This window comes from Orbicella franksi, chromosome 6, assembly GCF_964199315.1.
Source record: "Orbicella franksi chromosome 6, jaOrbFran1.1, whole genome shotgun sequence".
Lineage (NCBI taxonomy): Eukaryota > Metazoa > Cnidaria > Anthozoa > Scleractinia > Merulinidae > Orbicella > Orbicella franksi.
The window spans coordinates 498,632-525,936 of NC_138150.1; the positions used below are offsets into that span (position 1 = coordinate 498,632).

A 27,305-nucleotide genomic window follows, 5' to 3' on the forward strand; every position below is an offset into this window, starting at 1 on the left:
ATAATAAATGGAGTAATCTTTTAAGTAACGTTCGTTTTATACATATTTTAGGTAGAATCAAGATCTCGTTATGGACCTGCGTTAAAACTAAAGGATAATCACTTGCGAAAGTCGTTTAAATTAATGAAGTGTGGGTGTTTGAACATCAGCAAAGGAACCTTACCATTGACGAGTACTTGCTCGGATCCTGTTCGGGTCCCGCTCCGGTCCTTGGCGGGGCCTGCTTTCAGTGAGTGACTGGAAAAGGAAATTGGAATTTACGAGTGGAATCGACAGAAACGTACGTTGGAGATCTGATTGTATTCGATTCTACAAACGCGTTTTATCTACTCGACAAATTTGTACCACTTGATGGCGTAAGCTGCTAAGTTTTAAAAACATCTGTACATAGAGTTCAGAGCCACCTTAAAGTGAAAATTTAAGGTGGTTCTGAACCCTATGTACAGATTTTTTAAAACGTTGCCAAAAGTTGCGTCTTATCATGCTTATTAAAATTTGATGATATAAAAAAAAATTCACCGTGCCGTTTTAGAATTATAAGCCCCTGAAACTGTAATTAAGGGTATTTTTAGCAGGTCATACTGTTGCTATGGTAACATTTCGTCACGAAAATGATAACAACGTTTCACCAATGTTGGGCAGTTTTTTGACACCATGATTGTAGCAGCTACTGATAAACAGTGGTTATAATGACCTATCAAAATCTAACTGCTGGAAACTGTTTTGAGCCACCTTAAATAAACTGAAGCAATAGACAGATTGCGTTAATGGCGCCGAGTTTAAATAGCAATACATCAGAAAATCAGACCCTCGTATTCAGGAGAGAAATCCTCTGTGTGGAAACATAAGCACAACGCCAAATTATTGTTATTCAACTACTCGGCGCCATTTGTGCAAATGGTCTATCACGTCAGCCACTCACAGCAAACGCAAATAGCTGAAGGAACCAATCAGCGCTTGCATGCAATGAGGAAGCCACGTGTTTTTGTCGCCCGACTACCCCATCCCCAAGTGTCTTCGTGTACATTTTCGTTCGCTTTCGTCTCAATCCCACAGTTTCTATGTTTTTTTTTAGTCGTGCAGTAACTTTAACTTTGGGGATGTTAAACCGAGATTCAGGACTCGAAGACGATCAAAATTTTTTTTTTCTTTCTAAAAAATGTATTTACATGTAGTAATTAAAAGCTATAACTTTACCGTTTACGTGGTTAGTTGCTGTTATAACTCTTTCAATTTATAATGGATGCTATATTCTCACGGTAGAACTCACCTCTGGGTTTTCCATACTAAAGATTCAATTGCTTCAGAATTTCAGCAGAAGTTTCAAGATCAAAGCTCTGTTGAAGAACATTTAACAATTGTTAAAATATTAAAGAAAAATGCACTGACCCACACGTGTATCACGTTAGGAATGGCAACTCAAGATGTACAGGGCTTCCTCGACAGTCTTCGTTCAAACGCAGATAGAATTGTGCTCAGCTTAGACATCGTATCACCGATAGTAACTACAATGGAGGACAAAAATCCTTGGAACAGTTACGGAAAACCTTGCTTCCACATCCTTAACTTATCAATTAATCAGATATAGCGTAATATGCACTTCTCTAACCACGTGGATATCGAGAATGGCCCTCCCCTCCCCCCTCCAAACGATGTTGGGATGATCAAACACTTTCAGGACAGGCTAAAGTGTACAGGACTGCACAAACTACAACATTGCTTGGGGGCGAGGGAGAAAGGAGGAGAAATTAAGGCATAGCGTGTTAATTGTCCTAAGAGTTTTGTCCCCCGTTGTATGTTTATTCCTTCGAACTCTCTCTGGTATTTGATCGTTTTGGTAAATCGCTTCAAATCTATCTTGCATTAAGTTATTCGAAGGGAGAGTTTGTTCTACACAGGAAACACGTTTACTCGGCCAGTATGTTATGGGTACAAATTTGCAATGTTTTCATGGCTGGAAAGAAAAGCTGTGAAATTAGTTAAATTTAAGCTGGTCAGTAAATACCAGAATCATTCAACGTTTCTTGTGTAGAAGATGTTCATGAATGTCTCAAGGTGAAAAGTGTTAAATAATATGTACTACAACATAGAATCAGGTGTGAAGCGGATTCGGTAGAAAGTGAAACCAAGAGGCTCTGATCACAGTCTCATGGTGAAACGGATTAGAAACTAGAAGCGAAGGTCTTGAGAGTTTAAACACAGTTTATAGACAATCGTATCATAAAAGTACTCCGCAGCGTATTTGCGTAAAAACAGGATCCACTGAGAAAGGATAAACCTTGCGACGTCGTGCGGAACACTAGTTAAGCAAACGAGGCTCTTTGTAGGTCTCTGTAGATTTTGTTTAATAGTTGGGAATTCGGTGTTTCCACCGGTTTGTCCCAAAAAGACCTGATACAAGGCCATCACTACGCGGGAAAACTAAAAACACTCTCGTAAACGGACAAGAGACACTAGTAATAAGAAGAATATATACTTACAAGCGGTTTTCCTGACTCTTGATCAGTCCTGTTCAGTTCGTTAACTGATGAAGACAACACCTGCGAAGGTACAACCAGTCATGAAATGGATTAAAAATGACGAAGGCCTTGACAGTTTAACTTAAGTTACAGACATAGTCTCACAAATGCTCAACGATCAGCACTTTAGCGTAAAAAGAGATCCGGTAGATAGCCGGGATAAATTGTATTATGGTGAGTCTCGTGTGAAACATTGCTTAACCACATGCACGAGGCTGTTCGTAGATCATTGCACTAATCTTGTATAAGAGAGGGAAATCCGGTGTTTTCATGTTTATTCCCACAAGACATGTTACAATACCATCAGTACACGAAAAAACCAGTGACACACCAGAATAAAACCAAAAGCATACCGTCAACTGAAGATAAGTCTCCGGCGATTGCCTACACTATTTTTCAGCGAGCAACTGATGTCACTGACTAACTTGTGGGGCCACGTGTTGATTGTTTCTCGGTTTCTAAGAGCGGAAAGTGACACTGAACAGCATAAACAGCAACTAAGAAACGTTGGAAAGCTTGAAACTTACCTAGCTTTACGCATTACAAGGTTGAAATAGAGCACTTTATATAGCTTAATTCTTTCAGTTTCTCCTTCATAGTCGTTCTGCAATTGGCCCCAATGTAATATGATTGGCTCTCTGCAGCTGGCGTCCAGAACGTTTGCGACTGCGTAGGAAACACTGGAGCCATAACTGACGCCGAACTTTGAACATCATGATGGGCCAACATGGCGACTATCACTGGATCAAACGTTGCATTATGTCTGTTACAGAAGATAACCTGTTAACTTCTTTCACTGTAATGTATCTTCTTTTGTCAGAGTACGGTTGTAGCATCCTTAAATTCTTCTTCAAATGACCCTGGTCCCAGAGGTTTTTCTTGATTTTATATTTTATATTTCGAATAGGTTGTGTCGCTAGCACTTCACCTTTTCTGGAGGCAATATCGTGCTTTTACTTCCTTCGTTGTCTTTACGTTTCCGGGCCGCTGGTCTGCTTGACGCAAAAATCTGAGCTTTTAACAGAAAGCAGTGTCTTGAAGAGTTTGGCACCAGCTGAATACTTACAGTCACATATCCTCGGTCTTTGCTTTCCCAGTCAGTCGAGAAAAACACGTATTCAGTCAGGAAATCTATCGCTGTATCATTCTGCATCGATGTACTTTCGATGTGGTTTCACCGAATGCTTCTGCCATATGACAGAGAATTTGCAACTTTATGTGCGAAATTCCCGGTCACTTACATTGTCTGCGATTATGACATCATGCATATAATAATCGCTCTTCGTTCCCTTACATTTAACGCTGTCATCCAGTTATTGTTTATCCCAAGCAAGTTTAAACGCACCAGTTTAAGTGATGCAGTCAATGAATGTTTGGGCGAAAGTTAAAACGCATTCGATGAAATTTGTTGTTTAATGCATCACTGGCCAACACGTCCAGGCTTGTTCATCATGCAGGGCTAACGCAATGAACCGTGTGCTCGAAATTTTGAAATCTGTTAGTTAAAAGCTGTCAGCAAATGTCGAGTCACTAGCACAAACAAGCAATTCATTGGTTGCTAAGTCAATGACCTTTCCGTTAACTTACGTTCCTAGAAAGAGATTACAATGGGCTATTCAGTTTCTCTTTGAATTTTTGAACTCTTTCATAAACGACCCGAAAGAATTTTTATATTTATGTGAGTATCCACCGAGGTTAAGATGATAAATCACAATTCATATGATAGCTTACGGACGTTCGCGCTCAAAATGTTCCCACGTACTGATTTTTTATTTGAAAGCTGCCATGCAGTATAAAAGCCCGCCTCGTGATTGTCACACTTTCCAATAACCAATCAAACGCGATTATTTTCGCGCCTGGTACGTGTTCGTTTTTCTGCGTCACGCCATCGCTATGGATCAGCACTCAATTCCCCCGCACTCTATCTACGACCATAAAAACAGACATTGAGTTGTTCGTACTCATTTTGTGATACCTTCTGTAAATACCTTCTGTAAATCGCATCTCAAGAAAGGTACGTCGTGGTTCTCCGTTTCTCTGTTTGTTATTTTTAAATGTAAGTGTTGAACGCAAATGAGCTCATGGCGCGGGTTACTTATGACAATTCCTCGTTGTTCATTGTAGTTTCGTGTTGATGTCTGCGATTCGCGACATATAAAATTCGCACACCAATGACTTTGGTTCTCTAGTCTTTAGTATCTAAACAAACGAAGTGTAATTGTGCAGCCACGATATCAGCTCAACCGAATTACTCTTTTGAACATTCTGCCTTTGAACAGCGCAGAGTTTGTTGACAGTCTGCAGCACGTGGTCTCCAAACAGTGCATAAAACGGCGGGAACTTTAAGCCTTGTCCGGCATTTTCCGACGAAAATATCTTAAGTGGTTTGATTGTGCTCTCAAGAATCCTTGCTTTGTGAATACCGTATGCTTTGTTGCTTAACTTACATTACATCTACAATGTGCAATTTTTGGCCATCCCCTGGGGGGGGGGGGGGGGAGTGAAACCCGAAAACAATGACCCCCGGTCCGCGCAGCCCCACTACGGATCGGGTCCGCAAACTACCCTACGGACCCGGACCAGTCCATGGACTACCTCTGTGGACCCCTCTATGGACCACCCCAAAATAGTGTAAAAATAATAAATTAAGATTTTCACTTATGGGTTGTCTAATAGATTACTTGTGTCGGTCAAATTTCGAGTGTTAACTGTGCAAATGTAATAGACTTGGGTTTTTGACCCCAAAAAAAGATGCCTAAAAGTTGTTTTCAGAGTAAGGAGATGCTGATGGCAAAAACAAGGAAAGTTCTTACCTTCCATTTGTGGCTCCATTTAAGGCCGTTAAGCTTGTTTGTGTCTGTAATTTCACTGAGCAAATTATGAAGCCTGGAACGAGTTAACGAGCCCACAGGAGAATGGACTGAACAAAATGGCAGAGAGGAAAGAGCACAAATTTTGACGGTTCCCAGAGGCTTCCTGGAGGCTTCCTGGTCTTTCATATACTGTATGGCCACAGCAAAGGAAATGGCAATATGTGATGAAATAAATTGCGCCCAAGCCTGGACCCAAGTCTGTTGCATTTGCACAATGTAACGTTCGCAATTTCACCGACACGAGTTATCTATTTGACAACCTGTAACTGCAATATTTAGTTACTATTTTTGCTCTGTTTTGGGGGGTAGTCCGTAGAGGGGATCCGTAGGGGTAGTCCTTCGACCGGTCCATGGGTAGTCCACAGACCTGGTCCATGGTGGGGGTTTACGAACCGGAGGTCAGTGTTTTCGGGTTACCCCCCCCCCCCCCGGGAATGGGTTGGAGATTCTGGGCAAGGAATTCCTCCTCTCAGAGGTATCATTTGAAATAAAATGAAACCACAGTGAACTTGATAATACAAATAAAACAGAGCCAGCAGTCACACAAAATTACTGGAACAAAAGAAAGTATTCACTTAAGAAAAGAGTTCAACACCCACAAGATTGATTTATGACACCAACATGGCTATCATTCCATTGGTACACCAATATGGCTGGTGTAACATCATGTGAAAATACTCTACCCTGGGGATGTACTCCCAGAAAAATTGGGTGGGACTGAGACACATTCGCAGTCCATAAACACACAAAAAAGAGAGTTAGGCCAACATCCCGCTATCTTGACCTAACGCTTGGTTAATAAAGGATTTGGCTGTCTCACAAGGACTGGGAACTACCACATTCACAAATTTGATTGGCTAGATTTTCCTATCTAGACTGGGGTCTAGACCTGTTACATTTTGTAGAGAATTTTGACCTCAGTCATGTGTACAGTCCTCATTGCGTTTGGTCTGTACTCTAGACCTCAGTCAAGATTTAGCTCTTATTCACTGAGCAGGAGGTCTGTATGGGAGAATCTTGACTGAGGTCGTGGGTACAGACCAAATGCAGTAAGGTCTGTACACACGACCGAGATCAAGATTCTCCCATACAGAGCGTCTAAGCTCGGTTAATAAGATGGTTATTATGTGGCAAACAAGCACAATTTAATTCGATTATGTAACTGGTTTTGTACTAGCTGACATTTTGCTTGCGAACGGCGATGAGCTGAACTTAATTTCCAGAGTCCGTCGTTGAAAATAGTTTGTACTGTAGGTTAGGCATTGAGCAGAGTCCCAGTCAATGTTGTGGTTTGTCAGTCAATGATGTACAGCAATGTGATTGCTGTCATCACCATTTCTCATGGCTCATTCTTGATTGGTTATTTAAATTAGTTCAGTCCTTATGATCCATCAAATATTTTTGCTTACACGCAACTGGTCTAAACATGCCAGGTGACTGAAAATGCCCCAGCTAAAACTGGAGAATATCCCTGATTTTTAAAACTGCATGTGTTGCAAAAAAGATTTGAAGGATAATAAACATAATACCCTCTATTTAGCATGAAAGTAGGCTCAGATATTTGTCTTTGGACAGGATCTGTTCCTGGAAGCTCACAGTTTTCCTTGAGCTATGTTCTCAAAAACGGTACAGATAATGTATGCAGACAAAATATCCAAGCCTGTTTTTCGGCCAAACAGAGGCTATTGTTTATATATAACCAAATAAGGGGATGGAAAGCAACTGGCAGCATTTTCTAATAATTAATTGTCAGTGGTGACCTGTCTATGATTTCAGAGCTAGCAAAGCAATCGTATGGTTTTTCCAGAGGATTCTTCTCCTGAATGTGGGCAATTAGTGGTAAACTCTAGAAATAAAACCACAAAGAATGTTGTCATTAGTAAACCAAACCACAACTTCCCAATCAAGTTGTAGGTTTGATTTAAATGAAACAACTGGTGTTGAGTACTTGTCTTAAGCTTGTCACATGCAGTGAAGATGTAGAGTTTTTAATTTCTTTCATTTTATAGGTTCTTATTTCAGCTATTATATATTTAGTTATTTTTTGGTATTCTCGTCCTCTCACCCCTGCCCACCCACCCCCCCCCCCACTCTGACATTTACAAATCCCATTCCTCGTGGTCTAGACATTTACAAAATGTAAAATTATGTCAGTGGAGGATGGGACTGCAGCCTTTTTGCTTTCATAAGTAATTATACACTTTTATAATATGGCTGTGTCTCACAAGGACTGGGCACTACTGAATTCACAAATTTGATTGGCTGAAATCTATATTGACCATGGTCTAGATTTTCCCATCTAGACCAGCATCTAGACTGGTGACATTTTGCGGTGAAAAAGTTTCAAACTAAAATACCAAAATGTTGACTATTTTCTTCTAAAAATATTAGTGGAAGTGCCAAAAAGCCTAATAAGAAAACGAAAGTAAAGAGGATGAGCAAACTTTGGCAGAATTAAGTTCAGCTCATCGCCCCTCACAAGCAAAATGTCAGCTAATACAAACCAGTTTCATTGAACAAATTAAATTTTTCTTGTTTGTACTCATGACCTCAGCCAAGATTCTCCCATACAGATCTCCTGCTTGGTTAATAAGAGCTAAGTATTAACCAGGTGAGAGTAGAAGAAGAACAAAGATTTTGAAAGTATTTTTTGTTGAATTTTTAAGGGACTCAAGACTTGCTCAATAATAACAGGTAACTTGTAGAAAATTCAGAAGTTGGAAAGATGAAATGACTGTATTTGTGTAAATGGACAGTTAACCATGGATGAGGGTGAGTTAATTGCAATCTGTAAACAACTTAACTAAACAACTCCTGACCAATTGTCATTCATATTAATGAAAGGAAAATGATGCTTTTCACAAGAATTTGTAAAAATCCATGCTGATTAAGATCAGATATCCAAACTACCCTCAAGATTATGAATTCCATTTTTTAAACTTGTTGAATCAATCAATCAATCAATCAATCAATCAATCAATCAATCAGTCAGTCAGTCAATCAATCAATTATGAATGTGTCAAAATTTAACCAGCCGAGAGGAAACACCCTTCTACTAATTGTGGACAATTAATATCCATAAAATGTCAATGGATTTGAGAAGTACAAGGTAGGTATTGTAATTAATTTAACTATCAAGCTTGTGATTTATAGTTGCTTTGAGGATGCATGTCTTTTTATAACATCTTACATGATTAAACACCAACCTCTGATAGAGTTTCAGTCGGGGGTGGCTGCTAGGGAACCAAGCCTCTAGGTTTTGGGCAAAAATGCTAGGTTCAAATGGCTGAATTGTATGTTATTCATTCATTCATTCATTCATTCATTCATTCATTCATTCATTCATTCATTCAATCAATCAATCAATCATTCATTTATTTATTTTTTATTTTTGGTTGGTTCATGAAAAAAATGTGTCATTTCTTTGCTCACAAGCGTAAATATACCATTTAGTCGGCTGGTGGATGAAAATAAAACAATTTTTTATGAACCTTTTGGTGTCATATTGATTGAGGCAGCATGGCTGAGTGGTTAGGGCACCAAACTTGAAATCTGGAGGTTGCGGGTTCAATTCCCTCTCTGACCACTTAACTACAGTTGTTTCTTGGTAGACCCTAGTTCAACTCCTCAGTCTTGCTTGTAAATAGCCAACTGGTCTGCCTCCCGCCAGTTTGGATTTGTAAGCCTATTATGTTTACTTGATATATTTGTTTCTTTCAGTTTTAGTGGCATGCCCGAGAACCAGTTAGGTATTGCTAAGCGCTCTGACCACCATAAACAACATTTGCTTTTTTTGACATTTGATATATTCAATGTATTAAACATCACCGAAACCTGTTGTATTACCTTGAAATATATGGGAAAAACTGTACAATGCATTCTGCAGTGTTTGTAGGTATTAAAGAAAACGCCATTTGGTTAGCATTCGTTGTTTTTCTTATAACGTCCAACCAGGTATTCCTTAGCGTGTGAAAGCTGCAAAAGTAGTAGTCGAAAATCCGTTTGCAGGGGCTACACGTTCGTGTAACTATCAAAACGTTTATTCGTGCAGTGGATATGTTTTCTGTCGTCTCAAAAATAGAACATACACATGTGTGAACTAAGGAATCGTTTGAATTAGCTCGAATGAAGGCTGAAGGTGAATTGATCGTGAGTTATTTTGGTTTAATGATAACCATGGTAACGGAGTCTTACAATTATGCAAAACATCAGTTCAGTTACTTAGATTATATCGCGTTATTTCACAAAGAAAAAGAACTTCATGTTATTTGGATATCAGGCCCATGCTTAAATTTACTGTAATAGTGGGTTCTTTCTCTGTTTGTTTTTTAGTCTAATTTTTTTTTTGTAGTTAGCTCTTTACTGTTATTAACCAGCTCAGTAAATGGAACGACTTTTTGTTTCTATATGTAATTTGATAGTTTTTTTTTAAAAAAAGCAATAAGTAGTTGGAAAATTGTTGCATACGTGCGGCTTTTAGTTCGTAACTCGTCGTGGGATAAAAGAAATATCGTGTTTTGTTTGCGCTTTGTTGACTCAAAGAAAATAAATGCTGTATTGCACGCACTCAATCGCTTCAGAGGCGAATGCCAAACGAACCGCGTTTTCTCTAGGATACGTAAAAAAGCAATTACGATTTATGCTAATTGCTCTTGTGTATCAAAAAAGATATGCATGTGTCAAATATGTCGTTATGTTAATGTATGAGTAATGGCTTAAATAGGAGCGTTGGACAAGATGTTGTTTTGTTTTGTTGTGCGAGATTCTATAATTATCAGAATCCTCGATTGAGCTGTATTATAGATTCGTTAACCCTTTTACTAAATTACTGATCAGTGAATGGTGGAAAAAGTTATTTTTCATTTGATCAATCAGAGTCGGTCGAGTGTATGTTATTTGCTACTTAATTCTTGATGATCTATTCCCTTTCGTATCAAATTCTTCTTATAGCTGTAGTATAAATTTAGAGGTATCTTGGCGTTTTGTGGCTTTACCTGTCACAGTGGTGTTGATGTAACGTCGTGTGTAGTTAGAGGGGCGGGGAAGGCAAATTCCCGGTTTAAGAGGTGCTTGAAAGTCACCACCGGGTTGAGTCACGCTCGGTCGGCGTGTGGGTGTCTGTAGAAAATGTTGTTAACCACGCCACTAATGCGAGACGGAGTATGTGTGGGAGTCGCTGTACACTTATCGATAGAGATGAAACTACATATTGAGACACTTCTAAAAGTACTTCAAGTTGGAAACATTGAATTGTTAGCATTTTGAAAGCCTTCAGTTGTGATGATTTTTGTCTTAAAGAAAGTGAAAGCGGAGCAAAGTGTCGGTCGACGAAGAGATTTTTGTTGCATGGTAGTACTCTTAATACTCCGATTCAACCGATTTCCAGAATATGTAGGGGTTCTATTGCATAGAATTCAAGATAGAAGCTCAGTAAAAGCCGGCTGTTTGTACGAGTGCCAGCGACCTCAATAAAAATTGCGAACTTTGAAGATATTAAATCTTTCTTCTGCTCTTTGCACATACACACACACGTACCTATGATTTAAGAGCTTTACTCAAAGATTATCAAAGATTAAAAAGAAAACCCTTACAGCGGTCAGTTGAGTGGAGTCTGATGGAATTAACTTCAGGAATAATGGAACGGAAATTGTTCTCAATAATCAGTCATTCTGAACCGCAGATGACCAGTGAAATATTTTCCACTGAAGTGGCAACGACTCTTTAACTTAACCAAATTCAGACCGGCGGCGTACCGTTGCGGACCTTTGAAAGATTGACTTTGGCAAAAAAAAGACAAAAAAAAACCCGTCTGTCAGGCCGATTTTCTGTTGTGTGAGACACAAAGTGAAAGTGTTTCATGTACAGTTATCTGCTTTTGTAAAGAAATGCGACGGTTAAAAATTATGCGTTCATTTTTAATTTAATTTTAAAACATATTTTCTGAAGCAGGCCACTGAATCAACAGGTTTATGAGGCTGACATGGATAACACTTATTAATAGTTCCTGCCAACGTGTGATGCGTAATATTTCCATCATGCGAAAATTTTGCCTTGTTTCCATTTAATTTAGCCGATATGTTTTCTGTGGAAAATACTTGTTCAAAATATCACGTGACTCTGACAGCTGTTCGGAATCACATGATTTGCAGGTGAAAGGAATCCAATGTTTATTTCGCTTTGTTTTCGTGTTACTTCTATGGCGCAATACGCTTGTGCTTAAAATAAATACTGGAGATTATTTGGTGGCAAATTTGTGCATGTATTGGCCTTGCCATTACACAAGTATGGATAGTTCTACATTGACTTTAAAGTGTTTAGCATTTACTAATTAGATCTAGTGTTGTTTCTACGTTGGGAGCCATTTTGCTGAAATGGAAGCGTGGGCGGTGATGCCAGTGTTATGGTTTTAATTTGACAGTTTCGGATCATTTTGGCGAATGCAAATGTGTCTTCATTTATTTGCCCCAAAGCTGCTTTCATCATAATAACATCATTCCAGCAAGGTGACTTTCATTTCCCTAGCTACTTATTATCAAACACACAGATCAGCATTTTCGCAAAACATGGAATCTTCGAAAACGATTTCAGAAGGAACTTTCGATTTTCCAAAACTGGACAATCGTCGCTCTTCCAACCTTAACGGTGACAGTATTTTGAAACAAAATTCTCTCGTCGGAAATTTCGAAGGCCGTACATCGTGTCTTTCGCTGAGTCGTAATTCGCTGGAATCGCACGGAAGTGTTTACGAATGGTCGATCGGCGAAAGCAGTTTTGGCGGGAGTTTTGGTCACGATGAAACGGATGGCAACGTTTTTGGCGGGAATTTTCGTTCTTCCGCGACAGACGATGTTCAAGTTGTTCCTGATTTCAATGACATTTTGGAAACACTTCATGTTGACATGGATAAAAGGAGCACTCCATCCGCTTCGTTTCTCACTGAATCCGAAACATCCACTCGCGCTCACCAGGATCAAAATTGTGACAATTCTGTTACAAAAAGACGGCACTCTGAGAGGGACGAATTAGAGATTTATTTTCCTTGTGTTCTAACTCCAATTCCAGTAGATCGCCTGTACAGTACACTGTCTGATGACTCGACAGTATTCAAATTCCCAGCAACCTCGGGTGAATTCTTGGCCGATGACAAATCAGAACGTGGCTTGTTACATCAGTCAGACAGTTCTCACATTTCCATCTCGACAACGGAGGGCCGGCATAGTTTAGAATCATTTGGTAATTTTAGCGTGTTGTCGTTACCTTACGGAAGCCAAGTACAGTTTGATGTTTCCGCCAATATGTTGGAATTGACGTCTGAAACATGTAAGAAAGAGGACCTTTTTGATACGCGCAGTTTAACACACGGGAAAGATTACAATACAAGTAAAGAAGAACATTGTTCACAGAACAGCTGTGGTCCATCGGAGATGGCTGAAAAGCAGATTTTACCTCCAACTGCTACGTCGGTAGAAAATAACTTTAATTTTCAGAAGTCTTTAACAAACATTTGTCACCCCGAGGCGGTGGATACGGCTGAAGTTTCCATGCAGCGACCAGTTGTTCAAACTTTTACCTACGCTTTACCGTTAGAGTTTAACACCGCCCTAAATTCTGAACTTCACGTCAAATTCCCGCCAAATTTGACGTTCGATGCCGATCTCTCCTCGATAAATCCCGTTTCGCTGGAAGAAACTTTAACAAACAGCTTCTTTTTTCAGAACCGTGCCAGAAAACTTGGCTTTGGAAATCCTGAGTTGGAATGCGGGAAGGCGCCGTCTAAGCATGGCAATGCAGTGGTTTTTAATCGTAGCACGGGTACATCGTCAGAAATAAAGGCCAGTCTCTACAGCGCGCCAGATAATTTTGGCGAGAGGAATTTTAAACCAACGAGACAACTGTCATGCTACTCAAACATTGACAAGTTTAAATCCAAGGCAACAACGAGCATTGATAACGAGAATTCGCCGCGCTTGACAAGAACATGTGGTAAAGCCAAAAACAGTCGTAGAACAAGATCAGCCAAGACCGAAAGATCACGTAAAATTGGCCCCGATATACGTGACTTCCACAACGATATGGAAAAGCAGAGGAGAACTAACATGAAAACACGCTTTGAGAATCTCAGACTGTCAATGCCTGAATTGGGGGACAACGGGAAAGCTTCGAAAATTGTCATTCTGCAAAAGGCCCTTCAGTATATCGGGAAGCTAGAGCAGGAGTCAATTGAACTGGAAAAGAAGAAACGAGCAGAAAGGATTAGGAACATAGAATTGTTAGACAAACTGCAGACGATAACTTCGGGAAAGTGTTAGTCAATCGACCGACTGTTCGATAAAGTTGATAAAAGTTTTCTCACATTCAAAAGCAGCCATGTTCATAGGTATTTTCTCCGCTTTTGCGCCAGTCGAGATTCTCTACAAGAAGAAGCAGTACTGCAGAGTAATGAAGAATTTACAGTGCTTTTGGTGTTTTTATGGCTGTTGATGATTTGACAGTTGCTTCATTCGTCTACTAAAAGTCGTCGTTTTAACAGTTATGTCAAATTATCATTTACAATTTTTCTTTGCTCATCGGGATTGGAGAAGTCAAGCTTAATCTTAGCAAGTTTTGATTTTCTACAAATGCAATAGTGTTTTTTTTGTTCGCTTATTGTACGAGTTAGATTTGATACTATCAATGAATATTTTTTTCTTTTAAGTTTGAATTTTTATTTTCTTTAAAGATAATCAGTCGTTAGCTTTTTGACGTGTTATTTTTACAATCTTGGAGTATTATTTCATTTAGTAATCTATACAGTACTTTAATCTTTAATGATCAATTGCCATGTACATGCATGTCTTGTCAAGAAGAAAGGTGTGGAGAATAAAAAAATAAATCATGTTCATCCAGGGGATGTGTCTTGATCTGCTACCAAATTCTCAGAATCAACGTCGAAAGAAATCTGTGCTGAACAGTAAGGAGAAGACAGATGTTGTCACGGCAACAGCACCCCGCATGTGTTACTTGCACATTATTTTAGCTGTTTCGTTTTGTAAATTCAATGCAAAACGTTGAAGAGATTATTTTTTCACCAGCTAACTAACTGCCAATGAAGAGACAGTGTATTACGTTTTATCGCTTAGGCCTGGTCTGGTGGAAAATAATTAAAACATTAGAAGATCGTGAAAGTTACTTGACAAAAATATGGCGAAATTTTCACCTGCTTCGCTAATCCCTAGCGTGTTTCACACATTTGTTTCTTTTTCTTTGTTATTATTGTTTTTTTACGTCGTATTTTAACCTTCCAATCTTGTCATTTGTTGATAAAACTTGACTTTGACTTGTGAAACTTCCGTGCTGTGCTGCCAAGTATCTGGTGCTTATCGGCTAAGCTGGAACACTTCTCAAGACAGCAGTATTATTGTTAAATTAATTACGAACCTTGTGGAACAACTTAGTGAAGCGGGCGGCGATTTTACCTTCTGTCCCGTCTATTTAAGTAATTCATACTGAGTCTATTTTATCTCGTTTTGATGTTTCTTGAGTTAAGCTGAGTGACGTCTTGAATTTAAGTTTCCGGCGACCTTACTGGAAGGCGTATCAGGGAGGTCGAAACTTCCTATTTTGAATAACGGCGACTAATTGCTTCGCCTCTGATCAAAAATTAGGCAAAAGAGGACAGGTTGTCTGGCTGTGCGGCTTGTGCGTATCTGAAAATGTACACGGTCTGAATGTATTACCGCACACGTTGTAATGTTTTGTTAACTTCGTTGCACGACTTGCTTCTATTCCCCGACAGTGCAAGTGCTTATCGTTTAAACGGGTTAGTTCTTCCACAACCTCGCACTGATTATCTGAAGAGACATTTTTCGTACACTGGAGCTCAGTTGTGGAACAAGTATAAGTAAATTTTTTCTACCTGGCCTCCTAAAAGCAGGTTTTTTTTTTTCTTTTGGAATTTTTATTCTTTGATTGTAGTAAGGAAGGTAGGTAGCTAGTTGATTATCATAAAAAGACTAATAGAAATATCGTGTATAAATAAAGTTATCGTATCGTTTCGTATCGTATCTTTTCGTATCGTTTCATATCGTATCCCCGAGCCTCAAAAGTTACCAGTCTTCTGCCAGCGATAGCTGACAAGATGCTTGGGGCTAACCTGGGATGGACTAGCGATTCCGAAAGAGTAACAATATTCCCAGTGAAGTGACCGGAATAGCTCAGTTTCGCCAGGCAGTATGGACCAGCAGCCTTGAGAATGCATTATCCTTTTTAGATATCACATTAATTGAGGGAACTAATTTTCGTGCATTGGAGTTCTAAATGAATTCCCACGTACTCAGTTAATTCACGCCACCAGCAACACGTTGTTTTGCGCCAATTTTTGATACCAGTGCCATTAAAAAGCCTTTAATTAGTTGTTCATCGCACGCTTTCCTCGTGCCTGTGGCTTTTTAAGTACCTCTCGTGATAAGGGTTATGTCGAATTGGAAAAATTTGCACCTGAAAAAGACCTCGTTTGTACACAGACACAGAGGAGAATAAACTCCCAGACGACAAGATTACTTAAGCTTTGTGTTCAATTTTGCGAGTTCATGATTCAAACGATGTCTTTACGAACTTTATGAAAACTGACACATTTCCGGTTATGTCCACTTGATTTTTTAATTAGCAATTACTAGCAGTTTTCGTGGTTAAAACCAAATGAAATATGGTTTCAAGAGAGGTGGCGCGACATTACGTTATGATGTGCGCGTCTTATCATAATCATGGTCATGTCATTAATTGAAACGAAGATTTTACATTAAATATAACAAATAATCGGGTTCACTCGATCAGTAACCTTGGATGAGTTGCCTGCACGGATGTCGCAGTTTTCTTGTCAGGATTTTGGTAAAACGGGGCAAATGTTTCTCCAATGATTTTCAGTTCTAATTTCTGTAAATAATAAAGAGCGATTATCAGAGGCAAGAACTAATTGACACGAGCCTATAGCCTTTCATTTTTATTAATATAATTGACAAATTCTGCAAAAACCTGCTCAAGTCTTCTGATGATCAAAAAGGTGTAAGTTCAACTGATAAACTATCACTATAACGTTGGTGGTAGAGAAATGATGACTCACAGAAAGAACACTCTGGTAAAATGAAGTCAAATGTTCTGTGAGCGATGTCACCAGGTTTAAGTACGATGATAAATCAAAGTGCGGCAAATTTGCCTAAATCTTGCCGTTGAATTTCTAAAAATTTGCTGCCTTTAAGCCAAAGTATAAGAGAGAGATTGCCAAAACGAAAAACAAGGGCGAAACATATTTATGACGTTAGTTCTTTTCTCCACGGCACGCTTCACTTTATCATGAGTACGTTTTCTGCTCTCACTTCTCACATTCCATGCATGCGGTGAAAATAAAGAAAGAATGGTTATTGACATATTGTGGCGGCATTGATGGAATTGAAGCGGGTGCTTTTGTGTAATATGTATACATTGTTTTCTTAAAGTCATTATTTAAATCTGCGATTCCATTAGCTTTGTGTTCGTTTTGGTCTTGGTATGCCTGCTTTCTAAAAAAGAAATTTTCTGTTCATAGTAGCAAAAAATAAGTGCAGAGCTGAAAGACTTTAAGTCACTACTGCGCCAAAGTTAAACTCACTCTGTCGTTCTTTTCAGTAAATAGTTCTAAGCAGTGGTTGAAGTAAGCGAGTTTTTGGTGTAGAATTTTACCTTGACCTCAGGTTAGACAACTTTGAATTCTTCGAAACTCGGAAACTAGACAACGAGAAAAGATCTCGCCAATGGCTGATTCGCAGAATCACTTTATCGGTGATTGTCAAGGCGCTGGCAGGACAAACTGCTGAAAACTGCTCTTCACGCTTGATATCAGTTGAACTGAGGTGTTCAAGTTTGGAGTTAAGTGTTAGTTTAGGGAAACGTTTGTTGTGTTTAATCTGTCAAAATGTTCTTCCTGTTTACGTTATATCGTTATTATGTTTATTTTCAGCTTTGACTGGTCAGAATTTGTACTAGGCGGGCGCTACACGGTTTATTTTGTCTAAAAAAATTGCTTTCATTTCATGTTCGCTATTAAACGTTCGTTCATTAATAACCAACACTTGATGAAGGTGCTCAATAAACGGCACTTAAACTTTCTTGCTTACAACCAAGGGCATATTGTAATATGAATTCTGAGACTATATTCAGTAAATGAAGTTTTCTGGGTTTTTTTCAAATGAATTCTCGCATCTCTTTGTTCGGCAGTGTACTGGAATTCTAGAGCTTCGGCCAGCGGACAATTCCAAGAACGTTTGGTCATTGATTCAAGTGTTGATTAAACAAAAAAATATATTCTAAATATTAAGTTTCATGCAAATTGTTGAATTGATGAGGGTAGATTCGCTGTTGTGTGGGAAGGTAAATTCCAGAGCTTCATCAGAGCTGTGTGACGCGCTGCCTTAGTGAACCTACTGTCGATATAAACAATAGTGTATATGCCTTCTCGCCGATATTGGATTCATTGAGTAATAAGTAAACGCTTAAGCTTGGGAGATTATTTACTTCAGATGTAGCTTCAGTAAAAGATATTCTTTTAGTTTTGTGTTTATGTGTTTTGTTCTTTATGTGTCCTCGGCTGGTGACCAATGTTATCGGCGCTCCACACCTGCACCTCTTCCTCTTAAACAACAAAAGAAACACGGTTTATGGTAATGTGTAAAAAAAAAAACATTACACTAAAGCACCTTCGAGAGTATTTCACTCCACTCCAGTTGCCGAGAGAATCGTATCATTTGGTTAGAAATGGTACAATTCCTCGGTGTTGCCAGTTTATGTGAAGGAAATTCGTCTTGATTTCGTGTTGCATTCGTGACATGGGGTCTTGTGGAGAAATGTTTGTAGTTTGGTTTAACTTTTCTGAGTTATTAGTAGTGTCTCTGTCGGTTATTAAGTACGAGCGATGAATCAGGTGCCTGTCTCATTTTAGGACGGAAGAGAGAATCAACTTGACAGGTCCAACTATAAACACGCGTTTGTCAAATTGTGAAGAGTTCTAATTAAACCCTGGCCATGGAGACGTCGGAAACAAAGAAACTGGTGCCACCTTCATAATTCAACACTGGAGCGTGCTTTTTTATGTGCTCGCTTTTCCCTCGTGTTTTGATGGTAAATCACTTCCACCAGTTAAAACTAATTTCAGGTCTGAGCAGATTTTAGCGAGCTAAGGTCAATATCCAGCCCAAGGTTGTGCCCAGCCACTTTGTGGTTCTCTCTTTTTTTGCAATTTGCCAGAGGTCTTTTGATCTCTTTGGACTTACACGAAACTTCTTGCCTCTCTGTTGGAACGCGCACAGTCATCTGACGCTCATTTAAATGGCTTTGTTTCCGCAGTGGGCTGGCCCATGGAAAGTTATTTGAATTTGCATTGTTTACCTGTAGGTCTTTTAAATACACGTGCGTCCGTTAAATCTCCACTCATTTGGAACAAACCATGCAACCGGATGAGCAGATTCGAATGCATCTTAACCCAAGCGATAAGATGATGATGAATCGCTCTTCACACTTTGACCCTCCACCATCTTCTTCGCCTCTTGCTTCTTTTAAAGACAAGTTCGAATTTCCAGCCTCGCAAGGCTTGTGGACTGCATTTTCGTTTCCTACCCCGCCAACTTCTCCAGTGGAATGCTGCAGCAACTGTCAAGAGGTAACGAGGGAGATGCGCTGGCATGCGGCCTCGGGTCCTTGGGGAGAGACGAGGGAAATATCGGACGATGAACTCGAAGTTGATGACGTTCCGTTCGAATTTGCGCGGGAACTGTTTGGAATGCGCGCCAAATCTCCCGCCATCCTCAATGACATAATGTGGAGTGGTGATCGTGTCAGGAGGCCAGATTCTACCACGGATTTCGAAACTAGGTTCAGCTTGTCTTCGACTCCGATATTTTTTGAACAGCCGATAAGCCACACGTTTGTGGAGCCTGAGGAGCTGTTTTCGTTTTCTTTGTTGAGCCACTGCCACGATCAGGCTGACGATATGTTAGCCGAGAGACTCGAGAACGATGGTGTTGTCTTTGATATACCAATTCAGGAGAATCCGTCAGACACAGGTATTCCTCTAACCAAATGTGTTAATCAATCACCTTGTAATCTCTTACATTAAACTGTGAGCAACTTGCCAAAATCGGCGGTTTTTTAAATCTGCGGGTAAGCGTAATTTCGCTCACGTGTAAAATTTTACGTTTCTGTTTTGGTCTGTTGGTCAGTTATCCGAATTATTGGTCAAGTGCCACCAGATTTTATGTTGATTATGCTTTCAAACTTGCACGGTAACCATTAATCCCTCGCAATTTTGTTAACTAAGAACACCTTAAATGCAAGCTATGTTAGTTTTTTAAAGTTCAGACAATAGTTTTAGATTTCACAAAGATCACCACCAGCTAAGTAATCCGTTAGAGAGTAAGTTCTCATTGTTCAATGGACACGAGGAACTTGTTTGTTTATTTTTTCCGCCTCAAAAGAATTTGGTTTTAGACGTCTGAAGTGTTGTTATCGCAGTCCAGGGTCATCTTTGTCGCGTCTATCAAGTCTAACATTGGCACATTTTAACTTCACACAGACAAGTGTAAAGCTTGAAGCATTTATTAACGGAAGACTTCTTCTTTAGCTAGTTGAATTTAATTTAGTTATCATTTGCTTGTTTTGATTTGAGTACTTTTAAATATGGCTTTTATTAAGCTTTACGCAAATTGTGTCCTGCTGTTAATAAAGAATTCATGCCTTTGTCTTGCTTGTAATTAAAAGTGAGATGTAAAGAACAGAAAAATAGCGGAATCACTGTTGGATGGGGTGATATTTTTCGCTGACTTCTTCAATGCAAGGTGGCATTCTTGCATCGCCTACCTGAAATAGAACATCGAACAATAATGAAACGTTCACAAAGAATCTATGTGTGATCGTTAATTCGCTGTTTACTTTAATATGTTTTGCCTTGCAAGTTCTGTGCCATAAACTCAGTTAAGGATATCAGTCTCTCGTTAGCGTCTTAAACTATGGTATATTGCCATTTCATGTTCACAAACAAGTTTGTTCTAGCTGTCGTTTACAATTCAATATTTTCATTTTGTTTTTTTATTCTCGTTGACAGACGAAGACGAAATCGATGTTGTGAGCGTAACCGGGGACAAAACAGAAAAAAAGACCACCAGTTTAAAATCAGACACCACCCGCGAGGAAGGGGGAACTTTAAATGTACCACCAAGAAAACTCCGGTCGAGAAAAAACAACAGTGAATCATCAGAGCAGGAAAACGAAGATGGAAATGCACGCATTTCCCACAATGATCTGGAACGAAAACGGCGAAACGATTTGCGACATCGTTTTCAGTCTCTTCGAAAGAGCATTCCGTCGTTAGAGGAAGCTGAACGCGCCGCCAAGATTACTATTTTGAGACGGGCGTCAGACTTGATTCCTTCTCTACAAAAGGAAGAAGAAAGACTGCTAGCCTTGAAAGACGACGAAAAGAAAAGAAATGCTGCGCTTTTGAACACACTCATGAAACTGACAAAGAACAACAAGAGGAGATAATCGAAACTTAATTCATTATCTAACTTAGTTCTATAGAAAAAAATAATGTGATAGTTTCTCCTAAAAGGTTTTGTTTGATACTTTTTTCTAAATGGGAAACTAACTTAACTTGAATCCAGCTTTGTGGCTGCTGCAGATTTTTGATTAATTTAGTGTGCACGTCTCTTACAGACAGATCTCATTACAAATGTAGCTGATATTTCGATAACAATTTTCACAAAGTGTTTGCTACATTTTTTTACGATGTTTATTTTGTTATGGATTTTTCTATACACGCATCTTTTACTGTATTAGGCGAAGACATGACTTGTCAATTTTCCTCGCGTTTCGTTATCAATTTGTTCTTATTATAGTGTTCATTCGAGTCAGAGCTGTAGCCGCGATTGAGACAAAACGTGAAAATTTAGCAGCGATTTTATGTAAATCTCTTACATCAACGTTCATTCTAAATATAATTTTAAAGTTAGATTTAAATTAAGGCAACAGAAAATTTAGAGAGAGAAAAAAGTTCTTACATGTACCTAAAATAAAAAATAATTCAGTACTATAAATATTGTTTGAAACATTATTACCCTCGTTAAATGCTCATCCTATAGTAATTAAATAGGATATAAACTATTATGGCAATAGTTATCAAACTTGGTGTGTAAAGGGTCCAAGCTTATTTACTTCAGCGATAAGCACCCATCAGTCATGACATTACAGAACGCAGAAATGACGCTCAGCCCACATTCCAAAATGTCCGCCATCTTAGGTTTCAAACATTTTCAAAATAACTCCAGAATTGATTTAAAACATGAGAAAAATATAAGGATACAAGAAATGTAAAGAATCCAAACTCGAACTAGAACAGAAATTAGACCTTAAATACACACCAAATTTGGATAAAATAACCTTTGAAAACACAGTTATCATAGAAACGTCTAGTCACGTGGCCAAATAATTGATATACCAAGTTTGACCTCTATTACTCGAATGCTGTTTCAATTTATTTTAAGAAAAGATTTACTTCAGTACGGGCACTCTATTCACCTTGAAGCTAAATGGTGCTGAAGAATTCTGAAGTTTTTGTGCAAGGAAGTGAAGTTTTTCTTAAATGTCCATTCTTTAGAACGTGCTGGCTGAATGTATCCACGACAAGCGTACATTAAGGCTGACGTAGGTTGTCACTTCAGGGTGGTGGAGAGGACTCTTGTTTGCTAGTACTGGCCGCATAAAAGCCTTATACCAAGTATAAGGCTATGTACGCCCACGTGAGGTGTGATATATTTAGCAAGCAGTAACTCTCTCGGATAGACAAGTGGGTGCGATCGAAGAGTAAAGGGGAACGATCTTAATTTTCGTTTGCAGTCTACATGGCTGATTTTTTTTCATGGACCAGTGATACCAAATTTCTTTACCATCCTCTGTGTATGTAGTTCAGGCGTATCTGTTTCAGAGTCGTGCAAATTAACCTGATCCTTTGCTCTTTGAAAAGCGAAATGAGTTAAAAGTTCCATCTGGAACATGCCAACTGTTTCCGGTTTCGTTTTTGTTTCGTGTATAAGCGATTGCAAGCCGGTGTTATGTTGAGAGGGGATGTTAAACGATTTGCTGCTTCGATATAAAGTTAAAATCGAATGAATCGTCTTTTATATGATGTAAGGGCCTGTTTACAAGGAGGGGTTACCCTAGGAAGCGGGTTACCTTAGCAAGCGGGTTACCCTAGCAGGCGGGTTACCCTAGCAAGCGGGCTACCCTAGCAAGCGGGTTACCCTGGCACTCAAACATTTCCTCTTTTTTTCTTCGTCGTGTTTACAAGGCAGCTAGGGTTACCCGGGTAGGCGGGTAGGCGGGTACCCTATCTGCGTGCTAGGGTTACCCTGGCAGGCGGGTTAACGTTTTTCCTTGTAAACTCTCCGGGTAGGGTTAACCCGCCCACCCGGGTTAACTTTCTATTGTTTCCAGACCGTTTGAGCGTAACCGCGCATTAAGTTGGCCCGGGTTGTAGAGTTACCCTACCTGTGAAATTTTGCTTGTAAACCCTGGCTATCTTTTGCCCTCCAGCTAGGGTTAACCCGCTTGCTAGGGTAACCCTCCCTCCTTGTAAACAGGCCCTATTACCTCCTTAAATCTCACACCTCTTGGCTTTTAAACAGGCTGTTCTTGTGATACAGGAAATGATAAACCTCCTCTAGGAGAGCACACTGCTCAGTGAGCATGACCCTTTAACAATCATTAGAGTTTTACCCACTGTGCTATCGCATTTTGAATGCCTGGCCAGTGATAGTTCATTCACCTATTTCTCTGCATTTTGCAAGACGTATAGAACAAGTGAGGTTTTGGAAATACTGTTTTCAAAAAGATCGAAGTTCTCTTTGGTGTCGGGTCCATTTTAACACCCAGTGTGTATTTCAGTACCGAAAGTATGATAACTGTGTCTTAGTTTTATCCTTAATCCTTAAATCCCTAGTTTTTGAGTAGAAGAAAGAAAAAACTTCTAAGTATTGCACTTAAAATATTCGAGCAGCTTTGGCAGCTCACACGGAGGATAACAAAGCAAACAATCACACTAAAGAGAACAGCTCACTTCAATGACGTAATAAGCGCGTGTTTCACGTGCTTTGCACGCCGGTACAGTGCTTTTGCGCTCAGATCCTTTTGAGAGATGTTTATTCATTGTAGGTTTCACGTTGTGTTAATAATATATCGATGCCTTAAATTTTTCCGGCCCTTTAGTACAGGTACCAGTTATGCAAATGTAGCCTGAATAGATATTTGTCTCTTGAGGTAATTACTCCGGAAATTCATAGCAGATTTTAAATATTAACACATCGTGCTGCTGTATCTAACTCTAAACAGGTCTTGATTTTACTCTAGTTTAGGCACTGTTTAAAGGTATCGTTTCCTTTCCTTGTGATCATATAAATTATAATTGTATTTATGATAATTTGTTGCTTTCATAACATCTTGCAAATCAACTGTTTATTTATTGTATTTATCAAGTAAAGCAACTCCATTCCGCGTCTCCAGCCAAGAAAAGTTGCGATCAGTGCAGTTTTAAAAGAAATAAATAAATAAATTATCTTGGTGTTACTGTTTTGTTAACACCCGACTCACTGTGGTGACTTAAAATTCGCCATATTGCATCTCCCAACATATCCATTTTAAAGAGTTTCGGAAGCCAAACACCCTACAAAATTCCTGTTCTCCGCCAGTTTGAACCTTTAACAACCCTCGAACGGAATATTCAAGACAGAATCCTGAGTAGACACAGATTAGCCTTTGTTGGTCAATGTACCCAACTGAAATGTGAACTTGCAGAAATAAAATGTTAGCAAATATGTTCTGATTGACCGATCGTTCTTGAGAGTATTACTCGGAATTTGAGGTCATAATTCAAGGCCTTTCGTCCAGTTCATGTCCAGGCCTTAAGCTAGAAAGTTTCCGGTCAAAATAGAAAATGATATGTTACTTAGCAACGTCCTGCGATGTCATTCAACTCTCCGAAATGTAACAGTGACCAAGAAAAGTACTTAGTCCCCAGCTCAACACAAGGACGTAATGGAAGGTAGAGGAAGATGGCTGATGTCCCAATACAAATTATCTCTGTTTTTTTTTTCTTTCTAACTGTATGTTTTGCTGTAGAGCGATTGTCCACCATAAGAAAAGATCTCACATCACTTTTGTCGCACAGGTGCAGCCGGTTATTCGTTACAAAATATAAAATCGCCCAAGATGACCTGGTGAAGTTATTGAGGTAAAGTAGTAAGTGAAGTCTGCATGCGAGCCAAGTGGCCCATCAGGCCGGAGCTTATCCCGGTTTCTGTAGCATGAAGCGACTAGGAGTATTTCTACTCCCCCCTGGATGGGATGCTAGTCCATCGCAGGGTTACCCCCAGCATTAAGTTCGCCGATACCCATTTATACACCTGGGTGGAGAGAGGCACTGTGAGAGTAAAGTGTCTTGCCCAAGAACACAATACAATGTCCCCGGCCAGGGCTCGAACCCGGACCGCTCGATCCGGAGACGAGCGCACTAACCATGAGGCCACCGCATTGAGGGTTGCTGCCAAACCCCAACTCTTTCAGGTCAGCGGATATCTTTATGAAACGAGTCTAGCACCGTTTATTAGCAAGGTTTTCTTTACAACCACAGGAAGTGTTCATGCAAAGGTGGATGATGTAATGTTTTCAACGTGGACTTGGTAGGACGTTATCAACGATTCGCAGAGATGTTATCCGGTAACTAAGCGTTTTGAGAAAAAAACAAATAAAACTGGTGTCTTAATGCTCTCTATGTGTGCATGTGTTTTCTTTGTCTTTAAAATTTCTGAATGTCTGAACCGACTCTGATGTAGTCTATAGTTCCAAATGTTTGAAAATAACGCAGTTGCAAGGTGCAGCAGTGCTAATAGAGCAACATTAAAGGATGTACCACTGTTTTCTGACTGTATGAAACAAGCTAATGTTTTTTTGCTGTTATGGCGGCCTGCTAGCATCGTTACATCGCTGTGTGTTGTGTGTTGCTGTTATTACTGCAAACATTCTGCTTAACTCTCCAATGCCGTCTCATCATTTCCTTAGAAAAGCTGTCCTATAAAACACAAGTTTCTAATCAACATTTCTAATTGTGTAATTAAACAACGCTATCAAGAAGGCAGCTTGTGTAGGTGAAAATATTTTCGCCTCCTGTAAAATCGACGGTCTCTGCTTTGATTCTATCCGGGTTTCACGTATGACCCGAGTTTATCCAAGCTGGCTACCCCAGGTTCCGCTTTTTTTCGAAGACGTCTATGTTTTTGGTTTTCTGTCCTCTTTGTCAATGAGCACTTTTAAATGCCACGTCATTGTTTTATTTGGGATCCGAAGCCACAGGCGTTAGTCGCAAAACTACAAGTGACACATTTAAAAAATATATATTTATTGCGATTGAAAAGCTCTCGGAATCTTGGCGTGGGCTATCGTATGTACATGTGATACAAGTGTTCCATTTTCAAATTACTTCGTATCGAGGAAACTGCGGATCAAGTTTCATAATACTAGGCTTTGTTATACGATTGTCTGTGAGATGTGTCAAGTCGGCTGTCACTCACTTGTGAGGCTGCGAAGTCGTTCGCACTCGTGGGACAAAGTTATTTAATTGCTTTCTTGCGTTTTCTTCTCTTGGCGGGTCTTCCAGTTATTAGTTCATTGAGTGAAAAACAGTGCAAAACACAGTGAAAAACAAAGTTATGAACATATACAAGTGAATATATGAAATATCATATATTTGAACAGCGGAGAAAGATATGAAGTCATGATCGATCCTCGCAGTTGTGCACACAAGTTGTGCATAACTGCGATGATCAATCATGTCTTCATGAAGTTATAAACAGTGAAAAACAGTGAAAAACAGTGAAAAACTGGTCCTTTGTCGTTCATGCCCCCCCCCCCCCACCTGTGTTGTTTGTTCTGTTCTTGTCTTGTTTTGTTTTAAGTGAATGAAACAAAAAGCAGACTTATGATAATAATGAAAGTCTGCTGTTTAAACGTTAACCGGGCTTGTGTCCACTAATTTTAGAAAGTTGATGATGGCATGAGCTTGTGAATTAGTATTTTAGGATCTCCTGATATTTTTAGTTTCTTCAGAATTTTAGTCTACTATACTAGAATGTGTGAAGATTTGTAAATTTTACTGAATAAAGTTCTTGTCATTAATACCCATTTATTTATTGAAACTGCATAAAGATTCGTGTTACAGTGTGTACCTTTTCGTTAACAAAGTGAAAATGACATTTGTCATGAATGTATAATATTACAGAGCATAAATGTTACTGAATTTCGTGTTAATTGAGAATGTTTTTTTCCTGTTAAATGTGTAATAGTTACGTTTTAGTATGTAACGGAGGAACCATGCGTCATGATCATTTGGACGCTCCAGAAAAACAAATGCCAGTCCGGAATATCCCGATATTTAGGACATCTGTGGTGTCACGAAACTCACGTTTCAACCAATGAGAATGCGTGTTTTGGTTGGAGTGTTGTGTTTCACAACAAACCAAGAGATTCAAGATGGCGGACATAGAGAGTTGCCATGAATGCGGGCCTTCAGGAGGTATATATTTATCTCGAATTGAGTTAATTACTGTCCAAATTATAAAATAAAAAGAAAGTTTGTGTTCGCGTTCCATGTCACAGACAATTCTGCCCAGATAACGATTATCCTCGGACCGAAGGAAGCACCACGGAACGCAATGCGGGCCACGTTTGACGAGCTGCTGTTACCATTCTTTGGAAAGAGACCGTACAATCGGTAAGCATCTTTACTCTGCATTTTTCTAAGCACAGAAATGATCGATATGAGAATTGAGGCTTTCCTCTTATCTAGGGATTATCGCGCCGAAAT

At 39.3% G+C, this 27,305-nt stretch overlaps 1 protein-coding gene across 1 annotated transcript; it reads left to right on the forward strand.

The window, feature by feature from the left end:
* Nucleotides 1-9,103: 9,103 nt before the first annotated feature.
* On the forward strand, nucleotides 9,104-26,344 carry LOC145489444 (uncharacterized). The gene is made up of 3 exons (XM_081468418.1): nucleotides 9,104-13,696; nucleotides 18,832-19,461; nucleotides 20,499-26,344. Exons 1-3 carry the CDS (start codon nucleotides 11,956-11,958, stop codon nucleotides 20,936-20,938), a joined length of 2,811 nt encoding a protein of 936 aa, XP_081324544.1. The 5' UTR covers nucleotides 9,104-11,955; the 3' UTR covers nucleotides 20,939-26,344.
* The last annotated feature ends 961 nt before the right edge of the window (nucleotides 26,345-27,305 follow it).

What these genes read in the sequence shown, in the direction of transcription:
- LOC145489444 (XM_081468418.1), top strand. Translation starts at nt 11,956, where the DNA reads ATGGAATCTTCGAAAACGATTTCAGAAGGAACTTTCGATTTTCCAAAA. An exon ending in GACGATAACTTCGGGAAAGT is followed by an intron (nt 13,697 to 18,831) that starts GTTAGTCAATCG and finishes AAATCTCCACTC; the next exon opens with ATTTGGAACAAACCATGCAA. An exon ending in GGAGAATCCGTCAGACACAG is followed by an intron (nt 19,462 to 20,498) that starts GTATTCCTCTAA and finishes TCTCGTTGACAG; the next exon opens with ACGAAGACGAAATCGATGTT.